The sequence below is a fragment of the Rhamphochromis longiceps genome, linkage group LG10, assembly GCF_057381845.1.
Source record: "Rhamphochromis longiceps isolate RC_006_pf linkage group LG10, R_longiceps_female_GT1.1, whole genome shotgun sequence".
Lineage (NCBI taxonomy): Eukaryota > Metazoa > Chordata > Actinopteri > Cichliformes > Cichlidae > Rhamphochromis > Rhamphochromis longiceps.
In genome coordinates this window covers 2,593,950-2,611,797 of record NC_140566.1, presented here as the reverse complement: position 1 = coordinate 2,611,797, position 17,848 = coordinate 2,593,950, and the positions used below count along the sequence as shown (strand labels likewise).

Below are 17,848 nucleotides of genomic sequence, written 5' to 3'. Positions count from 1 at the left end.
AACAAGCAGACACGCGATGCTGTTACCGTCGTCGTTGCTAACGACAACGCATAAAAACAGGCGCTTGTCCGTCCGTAGTGTGGTTATATTAAATATAAGAGAAAGAGAGAACTTTAAGAAATTAATATAGCCACTACAGTGAAAAAATATTGCTGTAAACAGTTTATTTTGCGACATGATGAAACGATATATATCGTTATATCGAACAGCATTTCTGAGGAAAGTCATTCCCATTTCAGGAATAATTGTTATTGTGTCATCCCTGCAACTGAACAATAAGAGAACCAGAGAAACACGGATACATGACTGCCTGAACTCTTCAGGAATAGTTCTTGTAAAGCAGATCTCAAAGCTCTTTTCAGATGTTGACCAGCTTTTGTTCTTAACTCGGCCAAGACGATTCCATACGGATCCAATAACGTGGAGGTCTGTGACTAATAGTGCTCCTCTGTGGGGGGGGGGGGGGGGGGGGGGGTTTACCCAGGTATGCTTTTAGTGCAGTGCGTTTGGGATCTTTAAGCTGTTGCCAATCAGATGCTTCCCAGATGGTGGATCCAAATCTGATCGTACTTTTCCATGTTCATCTCGTTTGACAAGAGATTCCTTTTCTGATGAGGCTTTGGAGAAAAGTAGTTGGATCAGCTGGAGGACTAGATGCATATCTCAGGTAGTCTTTAGGTGCTTTGATTATGCTTTAATGATTCACGGGTCACTGTTAAGTGACTTAAACAAACATTTCTCTTATAATGGTCAGGTACAAACGGACTGAAAGGAACGCTGAGCTGAAAATGAATCGGAAAACCTCCAGAGAGCACGGAGAGCTACGGCTCAAGACCACTTTAAAGGGTTAGCGTTACAAAGAAATATGCAGTGCACAGCAATCCAAATCCAGAGGTGCAGTTTATCTTATTTCTGTGACACAAACATAAAGCTGAAATTTATCATTTTAGTTAGAAACCTGGAACTGCTCAGCATGTTGACAAACATCATCCACAGGCAGAAAAATAAATAAACAAAAAAATCCAAATGAGATGCAAGAATGCTGGGTGTAACGAACCCTCTGTGGATGATGGGAATTCAGATTTCAGCCTCTTATTATTAAAAGTTTTACCGCTGACTGTTAGCTTAGGCTTCGCGTTGTGTTATTTTAGGAGTCACACATATATTAAAACAACAGAAAGTAGCTTACATCTTGGCAGCTATTTTTCATATATAAAATGTTCGATTGTTGGCGCCTCCGAGCAGCACGACACCCACACAGACCCTCACGATTCCTCGCTCATGAAATAAGACTGCTGTCTGTGCGTCACATGTCTGCAGTTAAACTGATTATGAATGTCATTTCACACACTTTTCACACTAGTCGCTTTAGAGAGAGAGTTCTGGTTTTTATTATGAAATCAAGTTTGTGTAGTTGGAGGGGAAGTGAGTCACAGGAACAGAATCTTTGTTTTTAATAACAACAGCGACTGAAACAAACGTCAGCATAACATCTTTGGAACATGTGTCTGTGAATACAGCAGGTTTGTGTTACACTTTAGATACATTTATGAACTTATTGTTTCCATTTCAAATTAGAGCCGCTGCCAGATAAGTAAAAATGAGCATCTCTGTTTTATTTTTGGTTCATTAAATAAAGCACTACACAACAGCCACTGTGCTGATGAGACCGACGTCTCCACGTTTATTCATCGAGCTAATAAAAGCGATGCTCTGACCCTGGTCAAAACGAGTCACAGTGTGACGGATGTTGTTTCCTCGTAAAACAGAGCTGCAGTTGGACACAGTCGCTAATCAGATGCATCCCTCTCTCTCTCTCTTTAACAATAACAACTAATGTGGTAAAAACATGGTTGTGAACAGATGGTCATGCAACTTCTTCTTCTCACAGTATTTTGCTCTTGAGCATTTGTTATCACGTTACTCGTGGTGATATATGTGGTGTGCAGCATCGCTGTATCCTGCACATAAGAAGGGCTCTGTCTGGGAACTGAAAAGCAAATTCAGTAAAGACCGCCACAAACATACAGGAAAGATCCCTCCCCCGCTCTCTCTGCGGTCCCCAGAAGCTATAATATCCATCTCTGGCGGTTCACTTGACATTTACTTGCCCTGCTTCTCCCGCAGCATTCCCCTTTCCTAACTGCCAGTGCCGCGTCTCTCCGGGGCTTGCCGACCGGGTGAACAGATAACAAACCTGTCAAGGCAGCTTTGTGGGGGGGAATAAATCCAGAGCTCGGACTGAGGTGGATGATGTGTTCCAGAGGGCTGCTCATTCAGGGAGAAGGGGGCTGACATAAGAAGCCCTGTGAGGTCTGGACTCCAGAGAGGCTGCCAGCAGTAATGTCGTGTTGCTACTTTAAAAGGGGCACAGCCGCTGTAACCTGATTAGATCTCAGTGGAGACATTTCAAATGGCAGGCACCCTTTTTACCCTCCATTTCACCCATTCTTTACAACCCTCCTTAACCATCAAAGAAGCCGTTAGGTGCTCTTTCTTTACCCTGCCAGACAGGTCAGGGGTAGAAGGTTGAGGCCGGGTGTGCCCTTTGAGGTACCGGCTGAAAGCACCTACTAGGGATGTATGAGGGCTGAGGGCTGTCTTTAAGGTGCTGATAACATTCACAGTGATGTGTTCCCAAGAGGTGCGCAAATGTCAACACTCTCCTGCTAAAGGCATATCGTCTGCGAAGAGAAAAGGACAAAGAGCTGAGGCAAAAAGATGCAGCACAGTCCATCTGTCAAGGACCATCACAGTGAATCATATATTATCATGCTTCAGCTTCTCAGTGCTGAGAGCCATGATTCCACGTTAAACCACCAAAAAAGAAAAAACAAGCTTGTTTTAATGAACGTCTCCCTGCGACCTTTAATTGTGCTCATCAATCACAAAACCAGTTACACTAAATGGACAGATCGTGTCTACCGATCCCTTCAAAGTCTTCACAGCACCTGATTAAAGGCTTAACAGTGTGAATGGCGAAGTTCAGTCTGTCGTTGTAAATGGACAGTAACTGTTAGGGGTGCAACGATACTCGTATCGATATTGAACCGTTCGATACAGTGCTTTCGGTTCGGTACGCATATGTATCGAACAATACAACATTTTTAATTTATTTTATCAACTTTCCTTCTGACGATGCTGTCTGTGTTGAGCGCTCAGTGGATCTGCGCTCGACAGTGCAGCCTAGGCGGAGTAGTCGAACGCAGATTCACTGAGCGCAGCGCAAGCTAGCGAGACAGAAGTTAAGCTCGTTGCAACATGGCAAACTGAACCTCCCCCACCCTCATTCAGATCTGGCCTTTGGAACTATTTTGGTTTTCATGTGACGTATGACCCTGAAGGTAAGCGAGTCATGGACTAAAGTAAAACAGTATGTTGGATGTGCCACGCAATGCTCAATTACATGGGTGGGAACTAGTGCGTTAGCGCAGTTTGCTCGTTAACATGTTGACGCCGTCCAGCCCCAGGCACGGGGCGATCCACAGTAGCTCGTTAACGGAGATTTGCCGCGTTATGGCGTTAACGTCATTTCAGATTAACGCTGACAGCACTAGTGGGAACACAACGAATATGACTGCACATTTACTCCGACATCATCCTAGTGCAAAGACAAGTGGAAGCAGACAAAAACAACAAGCACCATGCTACAAACTTTACCCGAGTCATTTAGACAGCCGTTAGCACAGGATTCTCCTTATGGGGACCTGATATGTTTAATATGCTGCTGAGAATATAGCCCAGAAGAAGCGTATAGTAGAGCTTTTATTTTGAAAGAGCCATTTCTCTGTAATAAACTCTCTTTTCCAAAGATGAGGGATTCCTCCAGCAGATAGATTTATTTATTTATTACTTTGTTGTTTCAGCAACATTAAATTTAAAAACTGTACTTTTGAGTTAAAATATATATTTATAATTTTAATAAATGACAAATTAAAAAAGCATGAACATTTTTTTGTATCGAAAAAATATCGAACCGTGACACCAAAGTATCGAATGTTTTCCTCGTCCACACCTAAACGCAAAAACATCCTGGCAGGAGTTTTTAAAAATTGCAGTTTTCAGTGACCCAAACGGCGTTTACGTGTGGACGAAAGGCCCAAACATTTCAAAAATCCCAGTGTACGTGTTATTATTCGACACCGGGGTCCTCACAGCATTAACGCACTGGCCACCGTGTTACTGTTACACTGTTACGAGGCAGCAAACAGTCACCACCATCAGAATCTCATTATTCACCCGCCACTAAACCGAAAGCACGAGAAGAACATGATGGACTGCGACTGTGAAGTATATTAACTCGGAGAATTGGCAAAATGTCCTTTATTTAGGACAGAGTTTATCAAGCGTTCTGGGCAAACCAAGTGATGCATGCCCACTAGAAATTGGAGGGATGAAAATCTCCCAGGATGGTGCTAAAAACTGCACATCAATTACCTGAAGCACTGAGGCCTGTCTGCTCCATCTACATCTGAGTTCTGCCTAAAGAATCAAAATGTGAGCTCGCTATCCAGAAGGAGGTCACATCAGGGAAGAAAGAAAATATGCTTGGGCAGTGCTATTGTATACTCCAAACTAATGGAGTTAGCTGGCGCTGATCTCCAGTAAACAGCCTTGTGAGGCTTAGCAAGCAGCCTGTGTTAGACTAAGCCGTGTTTATTATCAAGCACAATCCTCAGCCTCATCAATGCTTAGAGAAAAGCACGGATGAATAAATGCATATTGTTTAGCTTAGGGTTAGCCGGAGCTGGAGCCTGGAATAAAGAAAAAATGAATTTAAAGCAGATGGTAAAATCCAATAAGCAAAGCAGAAGGAGGGTGCAGGCAGAGAGGAACGAGAACACTGGCTGCCTTTTCACTCGTGTTTCTCAAAACCCTGCAAAGCTAACAGGGAGAGAAAATACAAAGGCCTGTGTTCTCATTTTCTGTCTGAGAGCCCCACCAGGACTACTGAAACTTGCTTGATTTCCCCAGTCCAATTATATCTCTGTGCTCAATCCTTCCAGAATAGCAACATCACACCGAGGGACGCTGTCTGCCTAAGCGCAGCGTGCCTAATGGAGTCCCAGAAGTTGACTCCATTTCATTGCTCCTAACTAATGGGCTGTGATATTTTCCAAAACTGACTGCAGCTCTGCCCCCTGGAAGCTAATCTAGTCAGGGCTGTGCCGGACCCATCCCAGCAACGCGCCAGCCCGCCGCCTCCCTCCCTAACACCCCCCGCCACTGCTGCTGCTGCCTTTATGCAGGCCGCCAACACTGTCTGTCTCCTCCCAGCGCTCATTAGTGCTTTCTAGCCGGGTGCTGATTGTCAGAGGGCCCCTGTGATGCCAGCTTTCCCTCTGCGGCTGGTCTGCTGCGGTGAATTTAAGAGGACTTTAATTCAACTGGGCTGAAGAGAGTAGACGCAGTCGGGGACAGGTGGGAGGAGGAGGTCTGCATGGCAGATACAGATGTACGATCGCAGGGCCGCAGCTGAGGACAGGAACTCTTTCAGAGCTACCTATTGCTCTCCAATGGATACGCGTGCCCAGAACACAAGCATGAGAAGAAACAGTCAAACATAAATTCACCAGAATGGCTCCCTCACCGGCCATACTGTGAGCACAGAATGGTCCTCCAGATGGCTGTGGGACACACCAGTGGTGCAATACAATCACTAGCATGGCAAAAGTACCAGAAATAAATATAAAGAGCTTTAGATCATATAAAGACTCGGCCAAAACTTTCATTTCGATGATATATTTGTGAAAGAAAACCTGCCCTCCACGCGGATCTGCTTGTGCAGCTTTAAAGGAAAACGTGATTTCGTCATTTTTGATGAAAGGTTTGGTGTCTACAAACAGTATTTTACCATTATTGAATGAGAACACAAGAAAACAATTAATGAAATTAAACTACTGGAGAATCTCATTCAGCTTCAACTCCATCTCAAGAAGCGCTGGCGCGGAGCACAACTGCCTGCTTTTATCGCACAACAGGTTAATTCTTTTTATAATTACACCAGCAAACGTCAAACATTTGTTTTCCAAACTAATTGACAGAAGAAATAACAGGGGACTCTATTAGGCCAGAGTAAAGCGCTTAAAAGTGCCTTTTATATGGCGCACATGTAAAAAGCAATTATGCATCTTTCCTCCTCTCTACTAGCACCTTTTAGCCAGCGTAATCTGCAGAGTAGATTCACCGAGGATAAGAGGCAAAACTGTAATTATGCACATCGTTCACCTCGCTAAGTGCAGCACTCGAATGCAAAAAGCCAAGAAGCCTAAATGCACCACACCAGGTTGTCCTTATGCAAAGTGTAGGTCAGGCACCAGCAGGCACCAGGAGCTAACGGCAGTGAATGGTGCTGCGAACACACGCTCTGGCTCTTTCAGGGACACGAGGGAGTTAAGTGCCATGCTCCCTACTACTGATTATCGCACCTTCACCAGGCTGCCAGGTCTCCTGGCCCTCCATGCATTGATCTCATTTGGCCGAGAGATAAGGCAGTAATTGGATGAGGGCTTGGAATCAGATGGCCCTGCCTGGCTTGGCTAATTCCACTCTTCCTGGGCCGCCTGGGCCCGGGGCCAAAGGGGCAGGCCAAGGTTAATCCCATCCAATCCCCTGTACTACGCGCCCATTCACTGCCCTATGACCTTACTGCTACCCAAACACAGCTGATGTGACTCCTTTTGAACAAGTCTGAGCCAGATTGTCTAATTGGTTTACCAGAGATTTTACAAATGCACAGCGTGCACACACATCATTTCATATGCAAGCGCTCTGCTTAAAGCTTTTTGCTGAACATGTAACGTTGCGACATGACGATATCGTCTCCTACGATCGGAAACTTTAAGCAGAGTAAGCTTTCTAACACTAATGCAAAGTGAAACAGACCCTGGTCCTTATATTATTTCACAAATTCTTCCATGAGGGCTAATCGCAGCAGTTAATGTGGAAAGAAGATGGAGACACATCTCTCATACTGCTGTGGAGGACATTTGTAATATGTCGTGGCAGGATTGACAGATATTGCATATGCAAAGCAACGTGGAGCAAAATTCTGATAATGCAAAACAAATAGCTCCAGTGCAGTTTCACCCTTCTTCACAGTTAGATCACTGTTGTTCCATTTAAGATGGCCAACCATGTTCGTTTCTGGGGTTTGTTTCGATGTAGGTACTGCGCTGTTTGAAATGGAAATTTGCTTGAATGAAAAACAAGCCTCTGAAAACGATCGCCAAGCCTCTTCAGGAACAAATGCAGCAGGGGACACGTGCCTCTTGGGAAACCCTAATCTTATTACCGCACACATTTATTCAATTCCACTTTCAATATCAATAATAATCAGAATGTGCCATGTGACGAGTCCTTTATGTACTGCTGACAGTGCACGACAGGAAGGAGACGTAATCACCTGGGAGAACATCGCTGCTGACAGCTGTGGATCAAAGCTTTTCTTCTGCAAATTAATCTCAGATTGTAATGCACCGTATAAATAACTACAACGTCGTAGAATATAGAAACATATTCACTGATCAGACAGGTAACAAAAGTTGACAGCTGCAGTTTATCAAAGTGAAAGTAATCCCATAATAATCCGCTGAAAATCTCTTAGAAACAAGATAACACTGAACCTCGATAACACAGCGTGGACATTTTTCCAAGTGCATCTACACTGTTGGGCAAAAGTCACTTTACTGCAATTATGAAAAGAAATGTATCAAGTTATTGTCAAAGTGTAAATGCATGTGACAACAACAACAGGAGAGCAGAGGGTGACACATCACAACCTCAGGCAAACTGGACTACACAACACACAAAGAGGAACGACTGCTTAAAGCACAGAGAGATGACTGTCTGAGAAGCCAAACTGGATTTTTCATTTCAATTCCCAGCAAAACTCCAGAATTCCAAAGAGAAGCATCAGCTGGTCGCTCTTAACAAAGCGGGCGTTAAAAAAAGACCACGTACGAGACCAAAGCTACAGTGGAAACGGGACACTAAGGGAGACAATCAGAGGCGAGACGAGGCCAGCACTTGCGTGTCATAAAGACAACAGTAGAATGGCCATTCTGCAGATTCCTGGGGCCTGACATCTAGATTGCAGATGGATAAGTGCACGTTAAAACAATATCCCACCGACCAAAAAAATCATTTCTCATAGCTGTCTCTATTTACTGAAAGGCTGCTCGTCTCCCACTGGGGCAGAAACAAATGAAAATGTTATTTCTCTGCTCATGAACTCCTACCTAGTCTGGTTTTTCACTGCTGGCAATTTCATTTCTCTTCCAAATTTGACTTAAGCCCACGACTTGAGGGAAATAATGTCTCTGGAATAATCTTGTCGAACTGTAATTCCAGGAGCACTGTCTTGGTGCCTTCCTTGGTCCATATATGTGTCTGTCCATCTATCTACAGCATCTATTTGCTTATTTGTTGATGGCACTGTTGTTTTGTGGGTTAAGGGAAATTGCACTAGCTTTAGAAATAGATGTGGAGTGACATCCGATGTCTGACAGTCGCGCTGTCAGTCACAGAGGTCTTCAATAAGAGAATAAACCTTCTCCGGCACACGGGATGAAGCGTGGCTCTGACGCCTGCCAAGAAAAACACGATATTGCTTTGAGACGCCGTCATATGGGGCAGGGATAGCTCAGTAGGTAAAGTGGTCGCCCCATGATCGGAAGGTCGGCGGTTCGAATCCACTTAACGGCTACCCTGAGGTACCCCTGAGCAAGGTACCGTCCCTACACACTGCTCCCCGGGCGCCTGCTTAGTGGGCTGCCCACTGCTTCACTGAGTGAATGGGTCAAATGCAGAGAAAAACAAGTAATTTCCCCATGGGGATCAATAAAGTATCCATTATTATTATTATTATTATTATTATTATTATTCTGTGCTCTGAAACACTTCTCTAGTATTTTGAAGTATTTTTGATCGTGTAAGTAGTGTCGTTTTTTCAAATGACACGTTTCCCACTGTACATAACAGGCATAACCACCGAAATAACTGCGGCACTGTTGACAACATCCCTGTACAGAAAATGGCTTTCCAAAGCTGTGTTTGCACCGTTCATTGGGATCAAGTTCTGAAACTGAAAACCAGAGAATTCATTCACATCATTTGATTGAGTCTTTTGATGAGAAGCATTTCCTGTAAGTGTTTTTGCTTCCAACAGTCGTAGAATGATTATTATTCTCCGAGTGGTTTAACCCTTTTCTTTGTTTGTCTCTGCGTATCCACGTTAGCCACGGTTACTGAAGCCTTCACCAATTTAAAGCAAAACCCAACTGATGAACCAACAAGCACAGAAGCAATGCTGCAACCTGTACGTCGTTTATTATCGTTTTCAAAGTCACTTCTTTAAGAATGATAACACGTGAAAGGATCAAAGCATCAGTGAAGCTTTTTTGCCCCCCAGTTTGTCAATCATTTCTGAAAGGCGTGTAGCTTTCCAATCATCAATCATTTCCGATCAGCCACACTTCAATGATACACGGGTTAAGTTTGCTGGGGACTCCCCGGGTACTTTTACATTCAGTTTAGCTCACAGATAGGCAGACCTCAGAACTTTGAATGGTTTAACTCAGCGGTCCCCAACCCCCGGTCCGTGAGTCGTTTGGTACCGGGCCGCGAGAGTTGAGGCTCAGGTGTGAAATGTCTGGTTTTCAGGGTTTTTATCGGTTTTCAGCGTTATTTTGTTATCGTTTTATCGTTTACTCGGTTTTCCTGGGTCTTTTCACGTGTGTTATGAATAAATTTCTTTTTTTCGGTACCGGTACTGGTTTTATTTTGTTGCATTTTTCCGCGACACCTTAAAGGCCGGTCCGTGAAAATATTGTCGGGCATAAACCGGTCTGTGGCGCAACAAAGGTTGGAGACCGCTGGTTTAACTGAATTCATCTAAAGCAGCGGTCTCCAACCCCCGGGGCATGGACCAGTACCGGGCCGCGAGTTTTGAGGCTCGGGTGTGAAATTTAATGTTTTCAGGGTTTGTATCATTATTTTGTTATCGCTTTTATCGCTAACTCGGTTTCCCTGGGTCTGCTATGAATGAATCTTGGTACCAGAACTGGTTTTATTTTACTGTCGGACATAAACCAGTCTGCGGCGCAACAAAGGTTGGGGACCGCTGATCTAAAGCTGAAAGCTGCACACGAAGCGGTACAGAAAAATAAAGAGGCGTTTTCATCACGTCTTTGTTTAAAGCTGTTATGATGAGCCTCGCTGGCACAGAGGAGTAAGTGATGAGCAATGAATGGCCAGTCATGAGGGAGAGATGGTCTTGGACTCCCAGTGCGTTTGATTGTGTTTTCTCTGGTTCCCAGCTTGGGTGCGAGCACACCCCTACCAGGCCACTGTGATTCAAGTACACCCTCTTGCTCGGCTTCTCCTTGGGTGGGGGGTAAAAAAGGTGCATGTAGTGCTGTTTGTGAGCCTTTGCATATTTGTGTTTACATGTGCGTTGGCCAGTGTGTGCTTATAAAAAGAAATGCCAGTCGATGAAGACCTCCCATCACAAAAGAAAGCACCGCTTCCCTTTTTCTCCTTCATGCAGCCAGTTCCTACATTGCTCTCATTGCTATGGCAACCGGCGCTCTCTCCTTGGGCTCTGCATGCATCCAATCAGAGTGAGACCTTTGTAGAGATTCCTCCGGGCTTCACTTATTCAACTTACCCCACCGGAACAGCCTCCGCACTGAAAAGGCTGGAACAAAGAGAGGAGAGACTCCCTCACCAGAGCTGGGGATGACATAAAAAATTGGGGCTATAGGGTTGGGTTGCAGGGAATGCGGAAGTAATATGTAGCCAAGAGCAGCGGGATGCACTGCAAAAGCAAAAACAGGGTGGCAGCGCATAGCCATAGCCAATTTCAGTTCAAATTATGTGGAATAGGATTTGTTATTGGACGCCTCAGAGCCTGAATACTTGGCAAGTATCGCATGGCTCTGGCACTGGTTTAAGCTTGATAAGTCAAAATGGATTCCGGCTGAGCCTATTTATGTCATTCCTGAAAACATATGGATAGGATTCAGGCGCTCGATACTTTCAACCTTCAACAATGACATTCAACACCACTTCTCCAGTCCATTAATCTTCCATCAGAATAGATTTATCATCCACAGCAGTGAAAGACTGCATTCAGTCAGGATAAGCCAACAGTTTGCTACCACACCGACATCTCTCCGTGTCACTTTCAGCAATTAAAGCGCCTTACTTTGGATTTACAGGAATATATTTACAGCAAAGGTCACAATGCTTCTCTGATTTTTCTGTCGATGCCTCTGGGAGTAGTAAAGCATTATCAAAGCGCCGTGTATTCTCCACCCGAGGGCTGCTCAGACAATGAGCGACGCACCATTGTGCATCTCTCATTTTAATTATATTTCTTAAGAGGAGATGTGGCAGAGCTAAACTCTTGTAAATGTAGGCAGAGAGGCTGCTGTGCCCTCAGCGCTCGCAGAGACGCACCTCTAACTGGTCCCTGACGGACATTCCGCTGCCAGGAATTGGCAGGGCGATGGAGGCGCATGATAATTTTGCCAGACTGCAACGTCACAAAGTGTCATAATCTGCCCGCGTGAATGAGAAGAAAGAACAACAAAGGGAAGAGCACTTCCTGGGAGAGAGCCTATCAGGGCGATGTAGAAGCAGACAAATCAAGTGATGTCTAAATCCTCTGCCAAGCTGCGTTTGAGCCAACAAACCCGACAGAAAAAGAAAAATAAGGCAGGAGGCTCTGATTGTGGACAGGGAGACACTTTTGTATTAAAGCCCAGATGGCCTGAACAGTCCTGTTAAAAGCTTCTATTTCATATTATCGTTATGATCATTGAAGCAGATGATATTTAGGTCTAACGGTAAAACATCTCTCGTGCATCTCGGCTCGTCATTGTTCAGATTACTCAACCGAAAGCTGCTGAATCTGTGCATTTAAAAAGTCCTGAAATATTTTCTCCATATAAATGGGACGAGCGTGTTTTCCTATCGGCGCCCAAAGCACCGCTACATCTATTCTGCTGCTGTTCTTCACAATCTGGATTACAGGAAATCCAGTGTCTGTAAGAGACGCCTTTAAAGAGTCGAAAAGGTCCCTGCACTGCACTTCACAGCGTCACTACGCACACGCCGAAGCCTCCGAGTACGAGCCCAGGATAATGAGCTAATTATAGGTACAACATTCCAACTTCCATATCTAAATGCTTGTCTCTAATAAGAAACATTTCAAATTATCGAGCGGCAGACAGAGAGACAGATAATTGATCCAAGCAATTACAAGTTCTGTGTTGGAGCAAATTGGCCAGCATATCTGGACACGTAGGGGGACTGTGACCTCATTTACATCAGAGTGTCAGGAAATAATTGGAGAATGTACTGAGGAGGTGGGACGGACAGACGGGTCCGGTCGCATTACATAAGCAGTTAACTTGGTCAGCGAGCTCAAAGGGAAAAGGCCTCACTGCAGGGTCAAGGACGAAACACGGTGCAGCAAATCTAATCATAATAGTGATCTTTACAACAACAAGCACACTTTATGACATTGATCGGTTTCCAAAAGCTGTAATTTGAGCGTTTGAAATGGTTTCACCACATGCATGCGGGATTCCAAACAGGCCGCCGCACTTTGGTCGGAGAGCCAGTAATAACGGAGTTCAGCTTTACTAGCTGTAAGAGAAACTTCAGCTATGTTTGGACTGAAACCGCTTCAAAAGCTCGGGGAGACTGTGTGCTCGACTTTTAACAATATCACTTCCAGATGTTTCATTAAAAACAACTTTCAAAGAGCTCACTTAAAGAAAACCTTCAAGGCGGAGACGGGCCGGGGTTTGAGAACCCGCAATTTTTCACATTTTCATTTCAGTCAGAAAAACTGCCTGAAATGTATTTCACTGCAATGGAGCCAGTAACACTACTGCTGGTCTCTCAGCAGTAGTGTTACAACATACATAAATCGCTGCCCTATAGAACAACAACACAGGGCAAAGGTATCCAAAGGGCTGGAGTGCACTGCTCTGTTACAATGCGACAGAATTCACTGAGAAATGCAGCTGATACGGGACGCAACAGGAAGCTTGGCTGACTGAAATATAGGGGTGCATTCATTACAGTCTCCCTCTTGTGTCTCTCATCAAGCTGGCTAATGCTGACTGGCGGGCTCTGACCCAGTACTGCGCAACTCCTCTCTACTGCACCCGCCTCTCATCAAGAGCCTTGGGTGGGGAAAAAATGGAGTAACATGCTGTTTACTCGCAATCCCAGGCCCGTAATTGCCAATTTATTTGATAGGCAGCAGGGTAATGATGGCATTTCACCCCTTGCCGCAGAGACTAAACGGGAGTGATTCATCCAGAGCTCCCTGCCCTCCCCGATCCAGCAAACTCCCTCTGCTCAGGACTGCTGCCTGCCTGAATGCCTGCCACCCAGACTGAAGGGGTGGGGTGCGGTGGGGGATGTGGGGGTTAGTTGCCATGTCGGCTTCAAACAAACCCAAAAGGGAACCCGGAGCTTCAGAGCAAACGCAGCTAAGCCTGCCAATTTAGCTGGGGTTTGGGGCTGAGGCAAACACGGCCGAGCTGATGTGCCATTTGTAGGCCTTAATGAGCTGGCAGGATGGAGTGAGGAGGGAAGGCGAGCGGGAGAGTAAAGGCTGCCAGGCCTGACCTCCTCTGGCCTCCATCTCCCTGCCAGCCAGCGCCAGGTCGGCAAACTCAGTTCATCTGCTTCATCGGAGCGAAGTCCCTCCGTGAGGGGAAGGGAGTGCTACAGCAAATATCATTAGCGAACTGTTGGTCTAATGAACAGTTGGGGTCAAAGCGAGCTCATGTCTCACACTGCTCCCTGATACTAATGAGTGACTTAGATGCTTTGTCTTTGTTTTCACATTGCAATGGAGCCTCTGTGCAGCAGGACCGCGCGAGCGGTCCAGATTCAGTGCGCGGTGCCACGTTTCATACACAGACTTCTGTAGCAACAGACGCACGGAGCGAGCTGCAGGCATGCAGCTTTGCTAGTAACTTTTAATAACATTAACAAGTAAATTTACCATTTTAAATCATTCTGTCAGTCTGTCATACTGTCAGTATGGCAAAAAGTCTGAAGAAGCACGTGGGGGACAGGAGGTGAAGACCCTGTTGTGTGACCGACTGAGGCAGTGGTTCCCAAACTTTTTTTGCTGGGCCCCCCTTTGTTTTACAAGAAAAATGTCCGCCCCCCCCCCCCACATGCACGAACACATCCTCCAACCACACGCGCCCATCTTTTGCTCCATTGCGGTTTATTTCACACCTCAAACATTTAGTAAACAATTAAGCAAATACAAGTAATCTGCAGGTAGTAAGAAAATAAACTACTAACTCTTTTACGCTGCGTCCGCACCTACACGGGTGTTTTTGAACACGCAGCTGTTTCGTCCACGTAAACAGCGTTTCGAATCACCGAAAAAGGAGATTTTTTAAAACTCTTTTTTTTGCGTTTACGTGTGGACGAGGAATACAGAGTTGGTCACGCAGCGTCAAAGGTATGAGCCTTTATTCACATCACGCTGTGCGCCACGTTTACATGAGATGAAATGCAGAATGAAAGAGACACAATACTGTTAATCTGACTGTCTGCAGGTTTTACACGCAGTTACTGTCCCTCCATTTACAAAGGCAGAGGCGTCACAGTGGGATTATTTTACATGTAGTTGTTTTTTCCTGTGTAATAATGTTCAACATTGTGATCAATGCATTTTTCAAAAAACACCTCTCTGTGCAAAATGGGTTTAAAAACATAAACAGCTGTGGGATCCTGTTTGTCTGTGACTTGGAGAGCCCAGCGCTGCTCCCGACGCAGGGAAAACCAATCCTGCAGGGAGACCTACCTCAGCACCTGTGCAGGTGAAGCCAAAGGGAAGATTTGCTTCACCATATTTTCTAGTCTTTGGAAACATATTCAGCGATGCTTCATCTCCTGCTTTGCGTTTCTGTGGGCGCCCCGTGCTAACTGTGTCCAAGCATTTTGTCCCCCCCCCTTTTCATACCGCACCCCCCCTGCAATGGCTCTGTGGGCGGGCCCCCCACTTTGGGAAGGTCTGGACTAAGGTGACGTGGGGGTCTTTATGCAGCCCGGCTTTCAGCACATCGTCTGGGACACGCTCAGTCTGCTGTGATGAAGCAGTGGGAAGCAGCGCTGCAGCAAAGCACACGGTTCCTACATGAGAAGATGCAACGACAAACAAACTGGGAACATCATTTTTAATTTAGTTCCAACAAAATGCACACATATGCTAACACCTCTCATGATGTTGACTTCGAGGGCTTATTTCATATATCTAAATGCAATTGAATTAAATTCAATGGCTCTTAGAAGTCGCTGAAAAACAAAGGTGGACCCTAACACAGCGTGCAGTGCACATCATCGCAGTGACGGAGCAAAGTGTTTACCCACTGAAGTCGAGACAGATCGTACTGGGAACAGTGGTTTATGACTCATTGAATGGAATCTCCATCATTTATTTGAAATTACAACATGATTATGTTTCCATGCAAATACTTAAAAATGGAGGTGAACTAGAATAAGGAGGCAACGAATCAGGACTTTTACAGGGAAAAAATGACTGTACTGCACGATAAAGTTTATTGCAGACTGAAATTAAGGATTGCATAAGTACATAATCTTTTAGTAAAGATTGCAGATCTTTGTGGGGGGGCAGGCCATATTATGGAACAGCGTAATCTGTCCTAACGTCTGGGTTTTGTGCGCTTCTTTGAAAGTGATGTTTAAACAGCGATAATGAAAGAAAAGAAGTTCGCCTCAGTCACTGTAAGATCACACAGGCCGGCATATTTTGATTTACTTTATTGTAAGTTGGTAAGGAGCAGTCGTTATCACAGTTACACTGTAAAATAAAAGAACAGCCGAATATTAGGATTTCCATCATGGACGTCAGCATACTGCACTTTGAACTACTACGTAAAAAGGACAGATTATTCCACTCTGAGCCACGTATGTTTACATATTGATGGTGCAATATTGCTTTTCTGAAAAATTACCGTAAAATTAGACACAACATCACGTTAATTACATTTAGTTACAGTTTAATTATTTCTCTGTTTCCTGTAAAAACCTGACCTGTTAAAGCCTCGCTCTGGTTCGCCTGCCTTTACATATTTGTAGGTAAATATAATTACGTTGTCATTTCAAACAAATTGTGTTGAAATTGCATCTAATTACAGGCTGAGTTGCAGGCTGCATTATAAAGAGTTACCTAGATTCCTGCCCTTTTATTCAAATCTGCAGTGACATCAACTTTTTTCTTCACGATACTAAGCAATAACACGATACCATGAGAAACCGACTCATAGCATTCTGTGTGACAACAGGAAACATGATTAAATCAGAACTTACACATGAACTAAACTGGCTTTTATTCTACGTTCTTGTTTCAAACCTGTGGTGCAGCACGAGGTTGTTAGAGGTCACGGCAAAGCTGCCATAGTTTTCACGTGTCGGCCGTACGGATCTCAGGTGAGCAGATTTAAAACCTCCATCGTTTAAGCAAAATGTGTCCCATCACTCTGCAGCACTGTCACTAAAGTGCAGACAGAAATCAGCAGATATCATTTCAATTTCTGTTGTCAACATCAAATTACTTATTTCATTTCATGCCCAGTCGAGCACTGTAAAGCTACACGCAGAATCAGTTTTGCTTCAGTCGTTCGGCCGTGTCTTTCTCAAAGACGAGCTCGCCTCCCTACTGACAGCTTTAATTATGGCCACATATCTGATCGCTTTGCTGTAGATTCGGCACACAAATCAAAGCGCAGGGGTGGGTGTGCGGCAGCGAGGTCCCACGAGTCTGCTCGCTTTACATCTCGGAATATGTCGCAGGGCGAAGGGACACGCGGCCGCTCGTCCTTTTGTCAGGTTATACTTGCCTTCAGCTCGCACACGATGAATATGGAGCGTTTTTGGGTGCATTAATCATCAAGAACATGTCAGAGTAAGTGTGTTTGTTTCAAATGCAAACAGAGACTGGACTTGGGTGCTTTCTGAGGTCCAGCCTGGATCAGTCACACCCAATAATAACTTACCTTTAGTTTGGGTGAAAAATGCTGGTTCATTGCAATATAAATTTCAACTGTAACACTGCTGCTACTGCAACATGAACTGGCTTTGCAGTAATACAGTGCAGTTCTTTGAAAGTGCAAGTGTAATGAAATAAACTGGAAGTGCAGGCACAGCTTTCATTTTACAGCGTTTTAAGGCAATAAACAGTTCCTGCTGGGTTTAATCTGTTTAAACAGAAATATTATCAGTAACCACAAGCATTTTGTAAGGCTGCTAGGAAGTCAGATCTTAGCTTTACAGCTCAAGGTAAATGCCTTTTTAATATGTGCTTGTAATTAAATGACCAGGCCATCTGCATATATGCAGGAAATATGTTACACTCTATAAAAAGAGCTGTGACAGCCGGCGAGCAGCAGGTGTGCTCGTTGTGGTGCTCTTACGTCTGTCAGTCTGTCTCTGGAGCTGCTCCTGAAGGAAGGCTTGGACTCTTCGCTTACACTCTCACTGTCGCTGTCCTTACAGTTGTTCTGCCCTGGCTTCAGCTACAAAAACACAAAGAGAACAAGGGTTAAAACACAGAGTGTTAATGTGCACTTTAGAGCTGCGCACGGATCGGCATCCCACAGAAACCGGTGCAGAAATATGTGAGAACTGGCAGGAGCTGCAGTGCTGTCTCTGTAAATCTGTCATGTTTCTGAGCCTACTCTGTAGCCATCACTCCACTTGCCAAAGATAGACGCCATCTGATCTCACAGTATGAAACTCCTCGCAGCCCACGAAATAGAGAACAGGGACAAAGACCCCT

General features: G+C 44.8%; 1 protein-coding gene across 10 annotated transcripts in view; it reads right to left on the bottom strand.

Annotated features, from left to right (window-relative positions):
• The window catches only part of auts2a (activator of transcription and developmental regulator AUTS2 a), a 372,946-nt gene that overhangs the window by 181,855 nt on the left and 173,243 nt on the right, over positions 1-17,848 (bottom strand). For all 10 annotated transcript variants that reach the window (XM_085419859.1, XM_085419862.1, XM_085419861.1 and 7 more), the window contains exon 4: positions 17,484-17,585. In XM_085419859.1, coding sequence (XP_085275985.1) covers positions 17,484-17,585 — 102 coding nt within the window. The remainder of the gene's footprint in view (positions 1-17,483; positions 17,586-17,848) is intronic.